This window comes from Falco naumanni, chromosome 14 (genome assembly GCF_017639655.2).
Source record: "Falco naumanni isolate bFalNau1 chromosome 14, bFalNau1.pat, whole genome shotgun sequence".
Taxonomy (NCBI): domain Eukaryota; kingdom Metazoa; phylum Chordata; class Aves; order Falconiformes; family Falconidae; genus Falco; species Falco naumanni.
Window position 1 is genome coordinate 9,166,429 of NC_054067.1, and position 20,940 is coordinate 9,187,368.

General features: G+C 46.6%; 1 protein-coding gene across 2 annotated transcripts in view; it reads right to left on the reverse strand.

Annotated features, from left to right (window-relative positions):
* Window positions 1-4,837: 4,837 nt before the first annotated feature.
* The window catches only part of MAMLD1 (mastermind like domain containing 1), an 83,448-nt gene continuing 67,345 nt past the window's right edge, over window positions 4,838-20,940 (reverse strand). For both annotated transcript variants that reach the window (XM_040614617.1, XM_040614616.1), the window contains 3 exons: window positions 8,873-9,019; window positions 7,304-7,385; window positions 4,838-7,059 (listed from right to left, as the gene is read on the reverse strand). In XM_040614617.1, the coding sequence (XP_040470551.1) occupies window positions 6,041-7,059; window positions 7,304-7,385; window positions 8,873-9,019 (1,248 nt within the window). In that variant the 3' untranslated portion in view covers window positions 4,838-6,040. The remainder of the gene's footprint in view (window positions 7,060-7,303; window positions 7,386-8,872; window positions 9,020-20,940) is intronic.

Consider the following 20,940-nt stretch of genomic DNA (forward strand, 5'->3'; position numbering starts at 1 on the left):
GACATCATCAACTATCCTGAAAGGGCACAGGAAAACACATATATTTATTAAAGATTGTGAGGCTCAAACAGGGGGTTAATGGGAACTGCTTAGGCAAATAGTGTAGCCAGCTAATAAGTGAAAGAGAATAATAATTTATGGGCTGAGAAGAGGGAAGGAACACAGGTCCTGGTCTGCCAGGTAATTCTCTTTCCCCTGCTGCCATACAAAGGCGGCATGGCTGACAAGGAGCAGTCTGTAAACTTGAAACAAAGCATGTTTCTGCAGCTGGATGGAGTCAAGCACAGCTCTATATTAGCAAATTAAAAAAGAGATTTCACAACTTTATAGCTTTGGGCTGGTTTGCCCTCAGGGAGTGAGAATGGGCCGGTCCCACCACCTCCTGCCACTGCCCCAGGTCTCATCCGTCCCAGCCATTCGTCAAACACAGCGCACTCCAGGATGTGAAACCGAGCAGGGGCAGTGCTCAGGCCCTTTCGCTCCTTGAAAAGGGATTAAGACAACATCAGAACAATTAAAATGTCCTTTTTTTGATACAAATCCAACTTTGAGCTTAAAACGGCATTTGTTTTTTCTTCTCCAACCAAATGTTTACCTCTCAGGCACTACATTGATTAAATCATAAACCTTGATAAGGACAAAACCAATGTGATGCACAGAAGCCCAGGAGCTTCTGGCTGCTTTCTGGCTTTGACACATGTGAGACTGGCAGCAGGGTTCAGCCACGCAGCAAAGGGCCCTTTGGGCTGCAGGGAGAAATCCTTGCTGTAGCCGTGGGCTGTTTTAATTGACACACAGCCGTGATGCAACCCAGACCACCCTCATGCCAATCTCAAGAAAAAGAAAACAAAAAATCCAACCGTCTCTACTTCCTGAGCTCAGGAAAGCAAAGGAATGGGGCTCCATGTCCCCACCACAGGCATGGCCATGCACGTTTGGCTAGGCAGAGGGCACGCAGCCCGACGCACACAGCTGAGAGCAGCGCGCAGCCCAGCGCAGGCAGCACGAGCCCTTGTTAGGCAAATGGCTGCCTCAGGCAGAGCGAGGATGAAAGCCAAGTCCCAGACCTGCCGCCTAACGGGAAATGGATCAAGACACGTATAAAACAGCATATTTGCTCTGCACAGTGCTACAAAACCATCAAGTAAGTGGGGAGGGAGCAAAGAACATGGCTGTGATTAACTACAGCTCTACTGGTTTCAGCCTGGCTGCGTTAATAAGGCGCCTTTGCCCGGTTTTGTGCGGGATTGTACACAGGAGGCCTCTTGACCAGCCAGAGTCTTAAGTTCTCAGTAACTCCTGCAGCTGCCAACCAGTACTTGTGTTTTAGCTTGCCCAGGAGAGACCCTTATTGGTATTTAAAACACCTCACTCTCTTCCAGACTCTTTCCTTTTTTTTTTTTTTTTTTTAAAAAAAAATTGCTATATGTACAGCAGGGAATAGAAGGTGAAACAGGCATTAATTTGGCATTAAGCCTCAAAACCTGAGCTCAGCCTGAATAGATGGCTGGGCAGATGTGCCAGGGCCAAACTGTCCCCCCGGGAGCACGTGGCACCTGCCCTTCGCTGCAGGCAGGCAGCCGGAGAGGAGGCAGGGGGGCACAGCAGCCGGCCGCTCGCCCTCACGCCATCCCCTGTCCTTGCCTACCCTGCAGCCGGCTGCCAGCGTGGAGCGGGGGTCTCTCCTGGGACCACCCTGCACATCTGCGGTGCCTCGACCGCGGAGCGGGGCCATCAGGGCAGGACCACGTGGCGAGTGCCAGCCTCTCGCCAGGTGCTCGCTCCTGCTCCCAGACGGGTGTAAATCAGGGCTTACCCTGCTGCAGGCAGGGGAATAGCTCCTGATTTACAACATCCTACACAAGAGGAGAACTTGACCTTACACTTCAACATCAGTGCAGCTTCCTTTGTTGAAAGCTTCTTAAGACAGACATGTAATCAATCCTGGAGAGCCACCAAGCAGCAGGGCTCGGGTTCTGCATAAGTCAGGGCTAGGCTTGCCAGGGAAATTGCCTGACCCAGGCTCCCATGACATCTATTCCTAGGCGCTCCCTGCATGCTTTCTGAGAGGAATGAGTGTGTTTTTCTATTTTGCCTTTGTAAAAAATGGGCTGCTTTAGATTAATACCATCCACAAAGAGAATTGTTCCGTAATAAGTCTATGCTACTAACCATTCAGACAGACAGGCTTTTAGTGAGCTCAGGTCTTTGGAAATTCTGGCTGTTATAGGCATTTGATGTTATTTTAGAATCCAAGAGGAAAGAGCTTACTGCCTTGCCTCTGTTTTCATGGCCATAATTATGAGGGCAGTCTGGTGACGTAACTTGTTTGGGAAATAAATGATAGCTTTCAACAGCAAGTGCTGTCAGACACTTTGTTCGCTGTAACTATTTTAGAAATCCAAATTCATTTTGCACTTCCACAGCACCAGATGCTGCTGTTATTTATGCTTGAGTAAATCCCATGCTTCACTACTGTCTTCAGGAGACCTATTCTGCGTTTGCGCCGCTTGCAAGACAGCAGAATGTGGCCCATGGTGTAAGCCTGCGTACACCCTGCAGTGTGATCTGCTGGTCCAGTAAATACAATGGGAGAACCGTGCAGATGTATTTAGTCTTACTCCCTCACCAGCTGTAACTATTCGCCTTAGTGATACGGACCATGACAGTGAAGGCCGAATCAGACTTCGGGCATTTTCACACTTTAAACAGAGAGAAGGAAAGGGGAAGGTAAAGTACAGACAAAGGTATTTTTTGCAGAACAAAACAGACAATTTATTGTGATAGAGGCATTACCTGTTACAGCCTGACACCCACCAGAACTGCAGGAGCTGAGATGTTACCCTGTGGCCATCACACCTTCGCCCTGTACATCCCTGCGCCCGGTGCTCCCGCCGAGCTGCTGCTGAGCCAGGGAGCAGCAGCCACCCAGCCCTCGGCTGCCGCCCAAGCGGGGGGCTGGCCATCACAGTCACCTGCCAGCCCCCCACAAGACACATTTAAGAATCAGCAGTTACAAGTATGATCACAGGCAGCAAGATAATAATACTACTACTTACTCCTGTTCTTCTTCCAAGCTTGATATAGTCCTGACTCCTCACAGCACCTCTGTGGCAGGCAAGGATTGTCGTTCCCCCTTGAGAAGTGAGGGACTGGGACGTGGAGGCATGAAAAGCTCTACCAGCTCAAAAGCTAAACAAAAAAAGAGTGAAAACAAGTGGGTACAGAATGGGGGTACAAGATAAACTGTTTTCCATAAATAATGTGGGAAACAATTGACTTTTGGAGGTTTCCCCTCTGCAGTGTTCGTGACCTAAACCCTGCAGAACTGAAAAGCTGAAAGGTGCATTGACACAAACAAAATCAAGAATGAAAAGAGGGCATTTTTTGTATTTTTATGAATATCCTAAGGACAAGCGTTGGGGCAGTGGCCTTCTCTGCCATCTATGACTGCTGTGCTGCTGGCCCGGTGGGGGTCAGGTGCCGCTGGCTCCCGGACCTGCCGCCAGACCTCCTGCTCCGTAAAGCAGCGGAGCCCCGGCCACAGCCAGCGCTGCTCCCTGGCAGGACACGGCTCACGACAGAAAAGCTGCTGAAACGGTGCCAGTTTTCACAGCCAAACAAACTCACCTTTGTCCTCGCCACAGACACACAGGCGTTTCTCCCCCTCGCTGCTGTCTGGAGGCCAGTCGGCATTTCTGTCTCATTCAGACACTTGCTGAGTTTTACAGCCTGTTTTGGGCGATTGTTTGGTGGGGCTGGTTTCCTTTGCTGGAAAAACTGGCTTCTTTCCTCCTCACCCTGGTTCCACGCAGGTACGTGCCTTTCTCGAGGTGATGCCAGTCAGGGGTCGTTCCCCTCAGGGCCTCTTGTGCCATGAGGACCTGCCTTTGCCATGGGGAAGCCACATGGAGCATTGACAGGGCCTGGGGTGGTTGTGCTTGGGAGGGGTCTCCTGCTCACTTGAGCACCACCAACAGAGCTCCTACCCGACTGCTTTAAACCCTGACTGTCTCCTCTCGTTTTTGACCTCAGGAGCTGTTTCCTACCCTCCAGCTCGGGAGAACAGGCTTCTCAACCAGGACGACCTCGCTAAACCCCTCCCTCCAACGTGGACCGCTCTGAGGGACAACCCAGCCAGGAGATTCCTCAGGCTTGCCGTGCCCACAGTGTGCCTGGGACAGGCGTCAGCGCCAACACGTCTTCTCCACCAGCCATGGGAAGCTGGGGCGGTGTCTGGCTCTTTAAACGAGGCAATTATAGCTACAGATTCTATTTGTGCATTTATTTAAGACTGCTAAAATTTTCCTGTTGCGTCCTACCCCTTCCCCCAGCCTCGCCTCCCCCAGGGAAGGCCCTAGCTCTCCCGTCAGACGATTTTGTGTCAGAGGAGGGACACGCCGTACCCACCGCTGCCCTCCTGGGCACCGCTCAATGGGCAAGGTGGGACTGTGCCGTGGCCCCCCAGCCCTCCTTGCTGCCTCATGCTGGGCACCGCTTTATTTTCTGATGGGCCAACTGATACAGGCATTTAGAAACAAGAACTGTCACTAAAAAAACTAACGTGCCATGCAACAACACTCCCCCCCCCGACAGAGATTAATTTCACGATCTCCTATAATTACACTGGAAAAGGAGAGTGAGCCTAAGAAATCCCATCTTAAAATAAAATTAAAGCCTGCTTCCATTCTTCATCTAGCCCATTTCTCCTGCTAACAGCACACAGGCATTTGTACATGTGATTAGATCGACATTGTAGCATCCTGGACAAATCAAATTAATTCAAATATCTGCAGGTATGAAATGTTGTAGCTGAGAAATGAGCACATAAAGTATATGCAATTTTCCCCTGGCAGTTTATTATGGTATGAAGAAAAAAACATTCTGTGCTTGAAGCTGACGTTATATTACAAATGTATTGCGAAGTATGATGTGACTATTAAAATATGATTACACAAAGTATGAACATTTTAAGAAGTTTACAGTACAGTGAATCTTTTATAAACAGACTCTTAAATATACATAGGACAATAGCTGACAGGAAAACATCAAAAATTAACTATTAATGTTTATAGACTTTTCCCCTGAAAAAAAGTCTCACATTAAAACAGAAATTATGAAAAGCCTTAAAACCAGGAACAAATCACCTGTACACTACAAATATACATGGCAGAGGTGCGCAAACCAGAGCTGCGTGTCGGCTGAAGGGGACAGTCACCAGGGATGCCTGGCAGTGCCCGCCCAGCGCCAGCCCTCCGGGTCACCCCCCGCGGGCAGCACCGCGCGGCCGGCTGTGCCCAGGCACACACACGCCGGGCAGCGGCTGGGACACCACAGGCACGCACTCACCGCAGGACAGCGGGCGGGACGGCGCCTTGTCAGTGTCGAATCGACCTACTGGAGTGTATCGGGTTGAGAATGTGCCTGGGATCTTGCAAATGGATCTCTGCGGGCAGATCCCTGAACGCACTGGGAGCCTGGATGGGACCTACGTATCGAAATTGGGCTGCAAGACTGAGCTACCAGGGAATCAGCAGCTCCTTTGATGGATTTTATTTTTTTTAAAATTCAACTTTTCAATCTGTCCTCTTGGTATGGGAGAACAGATGCCACATTTGATTTCTGCTTAGTCTGGTTGCAACGACACCCCTAGTTCATGTGTTAAGTTATGTCAAAAACATAAGTATTTTATGCTGTAATACACAGTATTACTGAAACTAACAATATTACTTGCATATTTATAACAAGGTATAATGAAATCCCTATAATAAAACCAAAAGTTATGCCATAGATTTATTTACAAACAGTCCAGCAAAGAAGTATAAATACTTCTACATTTAAGGTTTAGGAAAACATAATTTACAAAATATTCAAATATATACAGTCATCTGAAAAACTGCCAATATTAAACTTTGATGCAGGCAAAGAATTGGCTGAGTCTACTCATTCCGTATTGAAAGAGGCGGCGGCTTTCACGGGTTGTCTGTTACGTTCAAAAGCCATACGTATGTTATTTACAATGAGACTGCTTCTCTCCCGGCTAAACATGTCCGGAGCTTTGCGCGTGCTGTCCCAAAATGTCGTCTATCATTGTCAGATTGTTCAACCACTCTTCGTCGTTGCTGCTGCTGTTCTTCATGAGGGAGTCGAGGAAGTCAGTGTCGCTGCAGTTGGCGGGCATGATGGAGTTGCTGTGCTGGGACACAAAGTCATACTGCGGCAGCTCGGCGGCGGCGCTCATCCTGCTGAAGGCGTCGGGCGGCTGGCCTGTGGAAGGGTAGCTTGGCGGGCCAAGGCCCGAGGCAGGATTGAGCTGGTTAAAACTGGATACTCCTTGTGGCACTGATTTCATAACATTCATAGCTGGCAACGGTCCTCTGGTTAAATTGTGTCTCAAGTTCTGATTACTCATTGAGCTCAAGCCCTGGCCAGCCTGGCCCATGCTCAGTTTTTGCATCTGTCTGACCTGGACGCCGGGAGCGATCTGGTTAGGCGGCACTACAGCCTGCTGGGAGAACTGCTGAGCCGGTGCACTCGCTCTCACGTTCTGTTTGGAGAAGAGAGCGTTACCGGAGAACTGCTGCATGCTGGTATCCATTTGGCTTTGATTTGGCATTCTTGGCACAGTGGTTGGCGTCCACATCTGGGCAGAGGAGTTGGGGTAGACGTTAGGGATTCTTGGCATGCTCGGCTGCCTCAAGTGTTGCTGAGTCGCAGAGTGATTTGCTAAGGATCCAGAACTGAAGCCTGCCATCGGCATTCCTGGACGCACAGCAGAGTGGCTGTGTACTGTTTGGCACCCCGAGTTCATGCCCAGTGAGTTCTGGCTTGGCCGCAGTGGGATGTTAAAATCAGAATTAGGCGGAAAAATCCCCTGCTGCTTGCCAGGGTTGTGTGGGATCATCACCATCGTCCCGCTGCTCTGGCTGGCGGTGGCTGGGGCCATGCCAGAGCCCAAGGAGCTCTGGAGCATGGCTGGGTTAGACGGCAGCATGCGGTGGTTGGGTGGAGGAGCCGGCATCACCTGGCTGCAGTCGGTGGGGATGGGCTGCTGCACGGCTGCGTACAGAGAGACACGTTAGCTGGGGAGCACGTGTTCACCCTGGAAACACGGCAGAGCCCTGAAAGGCTGCTGCTCCATCTTTCCCTTTCGTTACATAGGCCTCTCCCCTGTGTCAGGGTATGTGATGAAATGTGAAACGCTTTTATTTCAGGGCTGAGAATCATTTAGCGCCCTGTATTTAATTAGACCCCAGGCCCTGGCTCCTCGAGGCTTTTCATAACACACCATTTCCCTCCTTACCTTGAAACTGATTTATCTGCTGAGCCGCAAACAAACTCCTCTGCTCAGATGTTACTCCCAGCATGTTTTGTCTCTGCTTTTCCTGGAAAACAAGGGGTATAATAGTAAAGTTGCAGTCTCTTGTCAAGCAAGAATAGCAGCATACACCTGAAGCGTGGCCACTGTCATCATTAACAACCTCCCCTGCACACACACACACCCCTCTGATGAAACTCGGCCCAGACAGTTCATTTCAGACCGGATCTTAATTGCTCACATGCCCCTTCTTGCAAAGGTGTCCTGACAAACCTGGGAAGCGCAGCCTTCAGCAGACACTGTGCCAGCCCAAGGGGAACTGGATGAACATGGAGACCCTCCAGTTCACCAGCTTATAAGTCAAGTGCAGCACGGCTGGAGGCTGCAGGAATCCTGGTGTCTCCCCAGCACCTCTTGCGCTCACTATTTGGACGTGTTCTCTGAAGTACCAGCTCCAGGAACACAAGGCGTCCAAGAGCCTATTGGTGAACAGAAGCTGTGGCAGCATTGCAGGGGCACGTTGACAAACAGGAGACTGCTGGTGGCCGTGACCCTGTCTGGAGGATGGCTCTGCTCATGTGCACCATCACCTTTTGCACTGGTTGACACTTCTAACTCCAACATAGCAGCAAGCCACTGGAAGCCAGGCATCCTTAGCAGGGCTCCCTGCGCAAGGCATTGCTGACTTTTTCCAAGTGACCTGATTTACATCTCCCACCATTTAACCCCAGAACCTCCCACCACACTCGCATCCCTGCTGTGGACAGCAGCCGTGACCAGGGGAACTCCCCGTGGATGGTGGAAGCTGAGGCCTGACTCCCGCTGTGTTGGAGCAGCACAGTTAAGCTTGAAGCCAACTGATGACAAGGAGGTAGAGTCAGTTTTGAAAGGGAGTTTGATCAATGAGCATGACAGTACTTTGTTGAGGATTTTACTGAGCTACTTCTTGTCTCATTTCCCATCCAAGGAAATGAGCCTCCTTGACCCAAATCCAGCAGCACACTCAGAAAGTCAGAGGCACATGTTCAGCACTGCCTCATCCAACTCTGGATCTGTTGGATCACCCCATCCCTGTTCCTTCACGCAGCATATCACAAACCTCATACAGGGACTTCTGTTGCTAGAGACCAGCCAAGTCCAGGACAAACTGGAGTCTAATATCTGCTGTGGTGAATCCCCAGGGAACCAGAAAGAAAGGCAAGCATGGAGAACATCTCTCCTGGGGCTGACTCACTCTCCAAGCCTCCCTTCTCTGCATCTTCCCTCCCAATCCTGTGACTGACCAAGGATGACGGCAATGATATGGAGGTGACTGAATCCTTTCCTTGCACATGAGTGGGCAGATCTGCACTCAGACTTGTTGAGCAGCACTAGGCCTTGGCCTCTCCTGGGCATGACATCCTGGATTCACCACAGCCCTAGTCTGACTCAACCCAGCAATTCCAGCACTACTCCTTAGTGTTTGCTGACTGGTGATTTCTCCGTTCCAGTCAGTCCTGTCCTTCCCAGTGAGGTGGACAGCACATCAACCCACAGAAGCACTGGGCATCGTACCTGCATCAGCTGTCGTTTCATTATTTGCTGCTTCAGTAAATGGTTCCTCATTGTGTACCCATTCACCGTGGCTGGTGCAGGCACAGAGCCTCCGCTTGGGATGGAGCCCGGCTCCTGAAGTCTGGCAACAATTCCAGGATTTTGATCCTGCCAAGAAAGATGAAAAAAGAAAATTAATCTCATCAGGGAGATAACAACAGAAACCCTTATCCTCTCTGTTGATGCCCTCTCTCCAGTCTTTGGCTGTTCCAGGGCCAAAACACCTTGTGGATTCACATGGACCCGCATGTCATGGGGAGGACAGTGAGGGGCAGAGGACTGCTCAGATTTCTGAGTATCGGCACAAGAAGTGAGAGAAACAAAATGTTAATCCAAAATTCTTTGTGACTAGCCCAAGGCTATGGGACTGATTCACTACCATTACTGGAGTCACATGGCTGCCTGGCTGGCAGAAGGGATGTGAGTAAAGCATCACATTTCCCACCAGTTCCCCAACTGTTACACTGAAAGACATAAGGAAAGAAAAGTTGCATCAGGGTAGGATTTGGCAACTGAATGTAAAGGAGAAGCCTACAGGAAAGGAAAACAGCAAACTAAAAGCAGAGGAGAGGAAAAGGTGCCATCGAACCAGGGACCCAGAAAGGTGAGGAAGATGTGGGCATGGGACCAAAGTGGTGCTTGTGGGTTCCATGATCAGACCAATGAGGAGAGCTAATTGTGAAAGGAGAGGAGAAGATGGAAAGGTCATGAACAGGGTCAGGTCATGGCCAGGCACAAATCAGTAATGCAGTGGGCCTGATTCCTGGCCGGTGTAAACTGGCCTCAAGGAAAGATCTGAGTTGAGCTTCACCAGCTGAGCACTTGCCTCCAACGAAAGGGCATTGTATGGAGAAGAGGGGGAAAAAATTCACAAGAACACGATGAAGACACAGCCCAAAAGGGAAAAAGAATTAAAAAAATATTGAAGTCTAAACATTTTAGGAGCTGGCAGGTGGTCAGGGAAATACAAGAGGAAAACAAAGGAAGAAGTCAGGGCCTCACTGAGGACAAGATTCTGTAAGTGCTGTACCCAGGAACAGCAGTACCAGTGTATTCCCCATTCTCCATTTTCACATCCAGCTTCTACGTTATTTATGATGTTTTGTTATTATTGGCAGGGAGAAGTATGTATATTATATCCAGCATCCTTAACTGGGCCATGCTTCCTTTGTTTTCAGAATGGAAGCCCACATCCTTTGTTTGAGAATCAATGTTATCAGGAGATAAGCAAGAAGAAAATGGTTGTTCCCTTTTGACATCTGACAATTAGAAGCATGCTCAGATGGAGAAAACAGGATACGAGCCATGTTTCAGAGTGGCCAGAAGAAAGCCTTGGGAGGCATTTGTCACCAGGCAAGCTTCTCGGGCCTGGGGCGCCTTTCCACAGCAGCTTCACCATGAGGAATCACCCAATGCCTTCCAAGATATGCTTTGTAAGAGCAATTACCAAGAAGGTCACTGAAATTAGTCATTTTTATAGTGCCTCCTTTTGTTGTAGCACTTCGGTCTATTATGCAAAACCACAATTGATGAAATGTAAATGCCTGCTAGATAATTTACTAAAAGACACAAACCTGCAGCTCATCACTGCTCTCATTATCATTCCTATTCATGGGCAGTCTCATAAGACTAGGCTTTATTACTGGTGCTTTGCTTACAATTCTGCCGGACATCTCTCCTCCTCCCCCTTCCCTTCTCCCCATTTTACTCCACCTCTCCCACAGAAAAAAGAGGAAGGGGAGGAATAAAGTAAGTATGATTTACTACAGATGTAAATATGGAAGTTCATGTAAAGCTAGCACTCTGCTTTCATGTCAGACAGGATTCTGCAGCCATAGTTAAGCTTTGAATAATGCAGATTGCCTCCAGGGGAATATTTGAAAGTGGAGGGATTCAGTTTGTGTACCCTGCACATGAAAAGACACTGAAATGTTCATACCACCAAAATCCCTGCCATCTATCCAATTTCCTCCAAACTTGTCTTGTTGCGTGCAGAGAGGGTCTGTGCTTACTGAAGCAAATGAGTTTAGTGCAAGGACAATCATTCTGATGTCTTGCTCAGGGCTATTGCATTAACAAGTCATAACATTAAAGTCTCTTTTCCTAATAATGTCCACCTCATTCTAATTTCTCCCAAACATCATCAAGAAAATAACGTTGATTTTTCCATATTATTAATGGTAAAGAAGTGTAAATCACATTACCAATTGCGGCTCTTGTGCTGTGGCAGTACAACAGCTTAATTATATGGGATTTTCTGCAGGCACCCTATAGCAATAATGACAATCAGCAAAGTTCATTTGCAAATAGACAGAATGGGTTGCTGAGTTTTTCAGAGCGAAGTTGTATAACACTTAATTAGCCACTAAAGAAACAATCTATAGATATAAATTTTGCTTTTGGGGAAATTAGGACAAAACAGCATAGATGGGAAGACAAGGAATGAATTCAAAATCTTGCCTTCTACAGTTCACAGTTAGGTTATAGCCAAAAAACAAAACAAAAAAACCAAACACACACAAAAAAGGAAAAAGTTCTCTCTTTTCACCACTAGTGGGAACTACTGTATTCTCTTACAATAAAAAATAACCTCTTAAACGTCATGACTAAGAATAGCTCTGGTGTAGTCTAAAGGACACTGCTATCTGTACCAAAGGTTAATGAACTTCAAACATTTTTCCTTTTCATCACTTCCCAAGAAAAATCACTTTCCTTCCCTTAGTAGGGCGAAGCCAAACAAACCATAATCTTAATTTGTCTATAGTTTGGATTATCCCATTTTAAAATCCAGGAAGACAGCAAGGAGAGGAGGATTCTAGTGTCGAAGTTGGGAAGGATGGAAGCTGGTGTTCACACCCAAAGGGCCATGTGGCTGAAGCAGCTGTAAGCCCACTGGAGGCTACAGATGGCTACGGCAGATTCTTACTCTTCATCTTTAAAAAAATATGTTTGCATGTAAGTATCAGGAGGTTTTGACATTTTTTCCCTCCAAAACCTCATGTTAAAACATCAAATGGGCAGAATCCCTAACCCAACGGCATGCCACGCAGACCTGGAACTGGAGAGATTTTTCTGTTGCTAAAGCAAACCATTGCGCAGCAGGCCCTGAGCTCCTGCGGCTCTCCCCGGGCTTTCCAATGTAGCAATTTCTGTTCAAAAAGGCGCTTTGGGTAACTTCAGTGTTTTGACTTAGCATCTCATGCACTAGTTTCAAGAGCAAGGAGAAAAGAATCAGGTTCCAGGTTTGCAGGAATTCTTACTGCTTGTGTCAGTATTTCACCCCTGACTGTAACTGTGAAAGCGGTTGCACAGCGCAGCGAAACCAGTCCCTCCCAGCCGCCCAGCCGGTGCACAATGGTGAGCTGTTCAGGCTGGGCAAACGCATCTGCAGATTACTGTGCCTGGCTGTGGTGAGCGTGGGTCTGGTCCAACAAAACATTTGGGCAACCACTTAATGGAAAGTGTACGAACAGCCCTTCTGGGAGCTACCATGTATATTTATGAATCTACATCCTTCTAAAAATCCACTGATGAGCTCGACCTGCGCAGCCCCATCATCTGATTACGTAGAAGCTGCACAACTGCAGTAAATAAGTGTGGAGATGAATTGTTTTGTGTGAACACTGTTGATAAACTCCAGTCCTCAGCACTTGGTTATATATCCAGTAATCACTATGGCTTCACTTAAGTGAGAATGAAGAAATTTATGGCCCCTAAATCCTCTGAATCCTCATTAACAAACAGTCCAAAAAGAATTTAAAAGCAAGACTTTCTGAGGATCTGAGCTAGAGCTTTAATCGCTCTTTGGCAAATATGTAAAAATCCCTCTAATCTTTAATAAAGAGCGTTCATTGTTTTTTAGGACTATGCAAAAACACTAAACTCATTTATCATTATTAAACTTTCCCATCTGCTCTTACGGTGTAACTCCAAAGAATATAACAAAGAAATGTACATGTTAAATTGTATTGACTTAAGCCCAAAGCTATTGGAGACATACAATTTATTTCAGTGAGGGCATGAAGGGGACTGCAGGCTGCTAGACAGAGTCATTTGTCCAATGCTGAAAAGACAGTTATCTGCACCAAAATGGCTCTTGGAAAGGCACATTTGCTTTATAAGAAATAAGCTGCCAGGTGAGACCATTCAGCATTATGTTACAGACCCAGACAATAAAACTAAGCCATGAATTTCAATAGTTAACAGATGGACTAATTAGAGACTGAATTCTTTGTGGTTCTAGCAGATAACCAGGTCACAGCAAGGTTACTGAGAGAGAGACAGGCAGCTTTGCAAATTTTGGTAGATATTTACAGAGTTGGGGAAGAACTGCACTTCCTAACCGAAAGCGTTAGCAGCAGTGGAAAAACGGAAACGTGTCTAATTAAAAACGCATATAGTACCTGCATTTAAAAAGTTTATTCCATTTCAAAAGACACTGCTGATTTCAGAAACACTCCCTCCACTGGCAATGGGGCATCCAGCTGAATCCAGTAATTATAGAGCTTAAAACAGAAGGGCTGTTGAGACGAGCCACAGCACCCCAGCAAAAAGGAGAGGACCTAAGGGAACGGGTGGCCCAGGGTGAATGTTTGCTGTAAATACGAGAAAGGGACAAACTGCTTTTTCCACCATTTGTTTTTTGTAACCAAAGATAACTTGAAGAATTAACCAAGACATCACACAGTAAAAAAAAACCCCAACAACCAAACAAAACCCCCAAAAGCCACACCAAACCAGAAAGGGACACCATGGCTACAGGACTGGAGCAGAGCCTGTGCCACCGACTGGCCGATGCCCTGGCTGCTCGGCCGCGGACCCTAGGGGCATCCCTATTCACTGCGGGGACAGCTATTCTCTAGGGGTGGGGTGAAGTTTCATGAACCAGCTTTCGTTCTGTATTTTAAGAACATCTGTAATGTATGGGAAGTTCTGCTGAGGAAATGCAAATACTAGTTTCAAACTAATGCCTCTGCGTTTCCCTGAGCTCCCGCCTGCCAGTGCATCGTCTCCTCTCTCGTAGGTGCACTGCCTCTCCTTCAGCACTTTGCTCTGAAGTCCAAGACAAAGCCTGCTAGGCATGACGACTCTACAAATACCGCAAACTAAGCAATTAAAACACTAATAGTATTAAAGTGACCTCACACAAAGAGTTTCCTGGTTGTAAGAATGCCATGTTTAGGCCTATGGAGAAGCCACGTATAAGACTCCCAGTGTCTAGTAACCTTGTGTGGTCCCATAGAAAACCTCGATGACACCTTTACAAAGGAGGATCATTGCCTCCACAGCTGTTAATCCAAGTAGATACTAAGATGGGGAATCTGCTTGGCCAATGCATACTAACAAAACAAACAAACTCCAGGGTCAGGGTTTGGCAGAATGACTGTGTCAGCCCACAGAACAGTGTGATGGCTGTGAGATGCCATGATCATTTCCTTCGTGTAGAAGTCAGGGGTTAGATATGCTTCTTGCCTCTGCTTCTTGCCTTTAACAGAACTCTCCATTTGCTCTTTGGAAGCTTTCTGTCTTTTTTATCTCCTCTATTCTGCTCCCAGTTCAGAGATGCTCTTCAAGATAAAACAGCCTTTCAGTTCAGAAACGCTCCAAAGCTTTTGTTTGTTTGCATGTTTGTTTTAACACAATGTATGAACATTGGTAACACAAACTGTGCAGCTCTGTTGATCTTGTTTTTACCCATCTTTCACCCATTTATGTGATATACAAGCATGTGAAATAATACCAGACTCAAGTTTCTGAGCTTATCTTGGAGGCTGTCAGTCAGGAAAAGGCTTTGTTTGAAGACTGTTAGTGATCCATGGGTATAAGGTTTTGTTTAAAAAAAAAATTCTTTTAAGTTTTTCTTCCTTTTCATACGGCATGAGCATGTACAGCTTCCTTCAAAGGTAGTTCTCCTTCTTTGCTAGGAGTAATGACAAGATCACCACACCTGGCTAGCAATAGTATTAGAATCTCCTCCCTTCAAGCAAAGCAGACGAAACACTAATTTCCCTATAGCTGCTCTTGTACTGCCTGCTGTTCAAAACAGAACAAAATCCTATCAAAGTATCCAAAGTGCTTTTAAAAATGCACGCAGAATTTTAATAAGATGGAAAGTGAGTCCACTTCCCCTCTTAAAAAAAAATAATTTAATTAGTTAAAGCTTTTGTGCAAAGACTACCCATATTTTCAGAGCTGGTTTCATCCATCAAAACATGCCATTGAAGAGCAGCAGCAATCAGAGCGACGGAAGGACAGAAAATCCAGAGTGAACTACTGCAACAGCAATTTTTCTCTTACATGGAAATACGTCCTTTAGCAGGCAAGTTGAAATCAAACTGTGATGCTGTTACCAGCACCATGTTGTTAGAGAGAACATGGGCAATAGCTCTGGGAGCAGCCAAGAGCCTGAGGCACAACATGAATGGGAGAGCTGGTGTATCACAGACACACACAACTCTCCATGGGACTGCGCTGCTTGTAAGGAGGCACAGTCAAGACTCCAGCAACAGCAGCTCCCCTGCAAATGCATCCTTTGGCCCAGGTGAACTCCCAGGCCGTGGGTGAAGGCAGCCCAGAGAACAGCTTTGCTCCACCATCCTGAGTGAAAGGCAAAGCTTTCAGGGTAACTGGAGACTCACGGAGGCTCTGCCAGACTCCTGATGGCAATGGGACCTGGGTACCTGTGGTGGTAACACACTTTTCTTCCACCTGAGAGCAATGCTTTAGGGCTGGACTCATTCCCACCAGTCTTTGAACCACCATGCTTTTAACATAAACTGCATCTATTATTGTTTTTATGTGTATACACCCCAAAATGCAGAGGTGGGTGTTTTATACCTGTCTACATAACATACAGTCAAGATCCAAAATTGAATTCTCTGCAAAGAACAAAATATTTATATTTGGCTTGTACAGCTATCATGATTCTCCAACCCGTGACACCATGCTCTCACTCCCATGGAGGGCAGCTTGCCTATAAATTCAATGAGATAATCTAAAACTGTATTTATCTCACCCAATTTCGGCTGGTAGTCCTTCTGCCTGTCTCTACAAGGTTGCGCTAGCTGTGATGACAAACTACAACATCTTGTATCTATAAAGTGGTTTGACTCAAGTAATCCTTGTGTTATGTCAAGGCATGCTCTCAGAGGTGTCGATGAGATTCAAAAGGAGCGGGGTTAGCTCAAGACCCACAGAAGCTGCTACAGAGAACTGGCTGGTGAATTTATGTATTGAGAGCAGAAAAGATCTGATAAAAAAAAAAGGGGGGGGGGGGGGAAGATTTCACTCTAATAAAGTGAAAGTCAGGGAATCTTGAGCTAATGGGAGAAACCAGTTTTCTACCTGCCCATTTCTGAAAAGCTCTGCAAATTACAGTGAAGTGGTCTGGATCAATCACAGAGATTTGTGAATCCCTATATTTCTCTAAGTTAATGTTTCCATTAATTTCTTTTTCGTTTTCATGCAAAGGTTCAATTTGCAGAGGCAGATGTCTGAGTCTCGTTAACTTTCAATAGCAGTTGGCTGCCTGAGTGCTTCAGAGAAGCCCTTTGCATGAAAACCTGCCCACATGCAAAACCCAACAGTATATACTCCTGATTTCTCATGTACGTGCATAAACAAAGCATGGTCTGGCGTAAAGTATCACATCACTTTTTCAGTAGTAAACCTCTCACAAGCTGACTCTTTCCTAACAGATGAAACTATTCAAACACCTAAAATGGTTGAGTCAGATCATCTACCGATCAGGTGCCAGAAGTCAGCACCACAACTTACAAAACCAAATGCAGTGATAAATAACATGCTAAAATAATGGATACAAAGAAGGCTGTGACTAGGTAGTCCTCATGATCAAATTTTTAAAACCAAGGTATTGACATGTTAAAAAAGAAAAATGTATTAAGGTGACCTTGAGTATGGGGAACAAGGAGCAATTCCATTATTTTTTAAAATGGAAATTATTATTAAAACACCCGAAGCTGAACTGCTGTAACCAAGTCAACTCAATCTCCCTTAAAAATTCCTTTTCTCCCCTTCCATTCAGATTGTATTTACAAACTGTAGATGTCTCATTTTTTTCTTGTGTCATTTCATTATTACAGAGTTGAGATCACTAGCCATCTGCAGCTTCATTTCATCAAGCTCTGGTTTGTCCTTGGAGCAAGGTCATCCGGGACAAGAACATAAAATGCTGCTTTCCTCAACTGACAGTTCTTTATGCCTTCCTGTAAATATTCCCCACTAATTTTAAATAATTTTACCACTTCATACTCCCCCTCACACACACTGAAAAGGCTGATATACATGCAAATTAATAAGGATCTTGTCATTTAACCACTGCATGACATATTAGAAGCAATTAATGGTGTTTATTTGCTGATAACATAGGCATTTTGAACACCAGCTCAAGAATCCTTGGTAGCTTCAAGTGACTTGCAGGATATTAGCTGTGGGTCAGAAGTTGGGACCCCCCCATTAAGCATTAGCATATGCTTGGAGCGACTCTGTTTTCCATCAGGCAGAAAAAAAATTGCAGTCAATGCACAAAAATTACCAGCTGCTATATACCCTATGGTGGGTGAGTGATAATAAAACATCACTAGGTGTATGTGGGTTCATTCATCGAAACCAACAGACCGGTAAGGGAAGATTTTCAGCCGCATCACACAATGTTCCAAGCTAAAAACAAAGAAAACGGAACATGGAATTTCTACTCAGATCAGATTTGACTTGCCATAAATCCATAAATTCTGGAGCATCTTCTCTGAAGCAAAGACTGCTTCTATGCATTACAGCAAAACCAAATGAAACCAACAAAAAAACCCTCCAAAAAACACAGGGTAAATTAATTTGAGTCTTCGTTAGCACACCCATAAAGCAACAGGGAATAACTGAGTGATTGAGAATAATCAACACTGGCTCTGGGGGTCAGTCTGCCCCCCGGTCGCTGGCTGCAGATGCTGGCAACAGCAGACTGAAGGTCCTGGCTCTAATCTCCAACTCAAGGTGTGTATCTTTTGGAACTTGGAATATTAACTACTGGGCTGATGTAGTGGATTCTGAGATATGCTCTGCCGTATGCAGCCATCTGGCTCACAAAAACACGTGAGAGTTTTTATCTGAGTGCCTCTAATAGCCGCAGTAGTCCTAGACATGAAGACTGCACATCACGGAGCCCTGCTTGCGAACACACCTGGCTGGACGCCGTGCAGATCGGCACACAAGCCTCCCATGAGTTTACTTGCACAAGCAAGAGTCCTTTTGGATACGCAGTGGACGGTTAGCTCACGAGCCTGTGAGCATGCAATTTGTCAGAAGGAGACGCAGAAAATGGGATCGTCAAAGGTGAACTCCCAAGCCACCTCTAAAGGAGATGATCTTGAACGGTGAGTTTGTTCCGTGACTGAGTCACAGGATAAAAGCCGGCCATATGGACTTGGGCTCATACAGCCAGGGTCGGTTTCCAGTTCCATCATACATAGTTTCTCCACGGGACTATGGACAAGCCACTTCATTTCTCCCTCTGTCTCAGTTTCCCCCCAAAAAGGAATTAAATTACTCTCTGAATAGGAGGATCAGGGTCAGTTCCCGGGGCAGCGTGTGGGTTACAACTTCAGCCTCCTGAAATGGTGCCTCTCCCATGCCCTTGGGTTATGACCCCAAAGACCTGCAGCAGACCTGCGCTCCATGCCGCTCACCGGCAAGAGGTTGGAAGGGCTTTTTCTGCTTCACGTGGCATACGAGGTTTTGTCTTGGCCTCCTCTCTGCACCTCTCCTCTGAGTCCGGCCACAGCTGGTTGCATCTCAGAACAGCACTAAACTACACCAAGTTGTAATGGTCCCCTAGGGCCTCTAACCTGGCTGCACAGACCAGCGGAGCGCAGCATGTCCCGGCCACACGCCCCAGGATCCCATGACTCGCCCCTTACATGCCAGCAAGGGAAGCTGCTGCAACAACTACGGACATTGCTGCATCTGGAGAATCCCCCGGCACCCAGCTGGGAGCTGTGTCAAGAGGGCTGCATGCTAGAAGTCAGCTCTGTGTTTTGACTGGTACGTAAAGAAGAGGCTGGCTGAGGCAGTTGTGGGTGAGAATCCTAGGATTTTCCTGCAGGTCGTGCTTGGTAATTTATTGTGAGAGCTTTTGCTGCAGTGAGAACAGTCCTGCTTCACTCCACACCCTCTCCTGAATCCCTGGCTTCTGCCCCCTTCCATCCCCATGATATGTCCTTCCCTGTCATTCACACAAAAGGAGATACTTTTCATTCAAAATTTATCCACAATGAAAAAACCCCATCCAAGCACCTCCAAATATTATCTTCTCAAGTCAGCCAATGTTTCCCTCAAATTCTGTGGGATTTTGTTGCCTCTGTCACTTAAGATAATAGGAGTCTAGGAAACGTGCCTTTGAACATTCGGCCAGCCACGCTCCTGCCGTAAGGAAAGAGGGAAGCATATAAAAGAAGCAAGGGGGCTGGAACCAGCTCATGTTCCCTGTGAGGCAGAGATGTGACAGAGCACTCACAAGTGTTTCTTCTGCGGAGACACTGCATGTCAACAGTTAACTTCCCTTTGTACCCATCCAAATGATTAAGGTTAGAAGCTTGCCTGGTGACATCACCGGAGTTTAAACATGCTGGATATGGTCCAGGGAGCCAAAGTTATTGCTGACCCCATGGTTACTGATCCGCTCCGCAAGTAGCTGATGTCTGCTCTCACTTTATGAATTATTTAATGGGTTAAAGATTGGTCAGATCTTCTTTATGCAACATACAGCTATACAGTGGGCAGGGGGACATAAACATGCATTAACAAGGTTAAAGCCATATACTGTAACTACACTGTTTTCAGCTTGAAGCTTTATTGACTTAATCATGCTGGCACTGCAGCCAACAAATCATTAAATCCATTCCATTCTTTTGCTGGTTACCAACCACAAAAACAGAGGCAGGCAAACACGGAGCAAACCTCAGAGGGGGTGGGGAGTGGGGGGTGCGGGGCAGAGGGAGAACAGTGGGATCACTATGGAGCAGGGCTGGCCTGTCGCTGCCAGCACAAAGACGCCAAATCTGTCTTTACCGACTAAGTGGTTTCATGGTTTAAAGTGACACACTCATTTGTTCCTGTTTTGCAATGATTATAGAAAAAAAAGGGGGGGGGGGGCAGGAATACAAAGCAAACTGAGCTTCTTCATGCCATGAGAGAGAAAGACGAGAGGGAGAGCGTACGTACACACAGGCACCCTCGCAGGGCACAGACCGCGTCTGCGAATGCAGCCCAGGGCCAGGGCAGAGGGGACATGGGCACTCGCTGCACCCCAGGGGTCCTGGGCTCGGCTCCGCACTCCCTGCTAATCTGCAGTGAAATGCAGGCGTAATTAAGAGTTCAGTGTAAAAGAAAAAGGACATGGAGCATTAAATCAGTCCTTCTGTTGCCCTCTAGGAGCAGCTCTGACCACAGTAAGCAATAGAAGCAGTCCTCGTTTTCAGATCCAAGTTACAACTTCAGACAAAAGCTTTAATTTTTGACCTGGCACTTACTGTAACTTTGCATAGCCATGCCCAGGACCCCCTGCCCCCAGAAGCTCCCCGATTGCCAAAATACTGTTTCTAGGTGGTTAGTTTAAGTCATCCAGGTTTGAAAATGGAGCTGTCAGCTTATCAGTTTTAAACCCGTAAGATCTTTATTTGTCACTGCTGTCATCCCCATTCATTTCTTGACGGAAATCATTTTCTCTATCACCATAAAAGTGGCTTGTTCTGCGCTAGGGGAGCATCCCATCAGGACACGGCTCCTCTGTGTTACAAGCAGGCTATGGAGAAAGAATTCCGCATGAACTCTCGGAAACCTCCAGACATCAGGATGTTTTACTTCTTTTACTGATGCTAGACACAAGCTGTTTGCAAGTTTTCCTCCACTGAAAGAACATGAAATAAGCTTCCCCTTTCTGGGGAAGACTCAGGTACAGCAGAGGAGACTCCTGGGCTATTCCTATCTATTATGAAAAGAAGGAGAGGCCAACAAGCTCC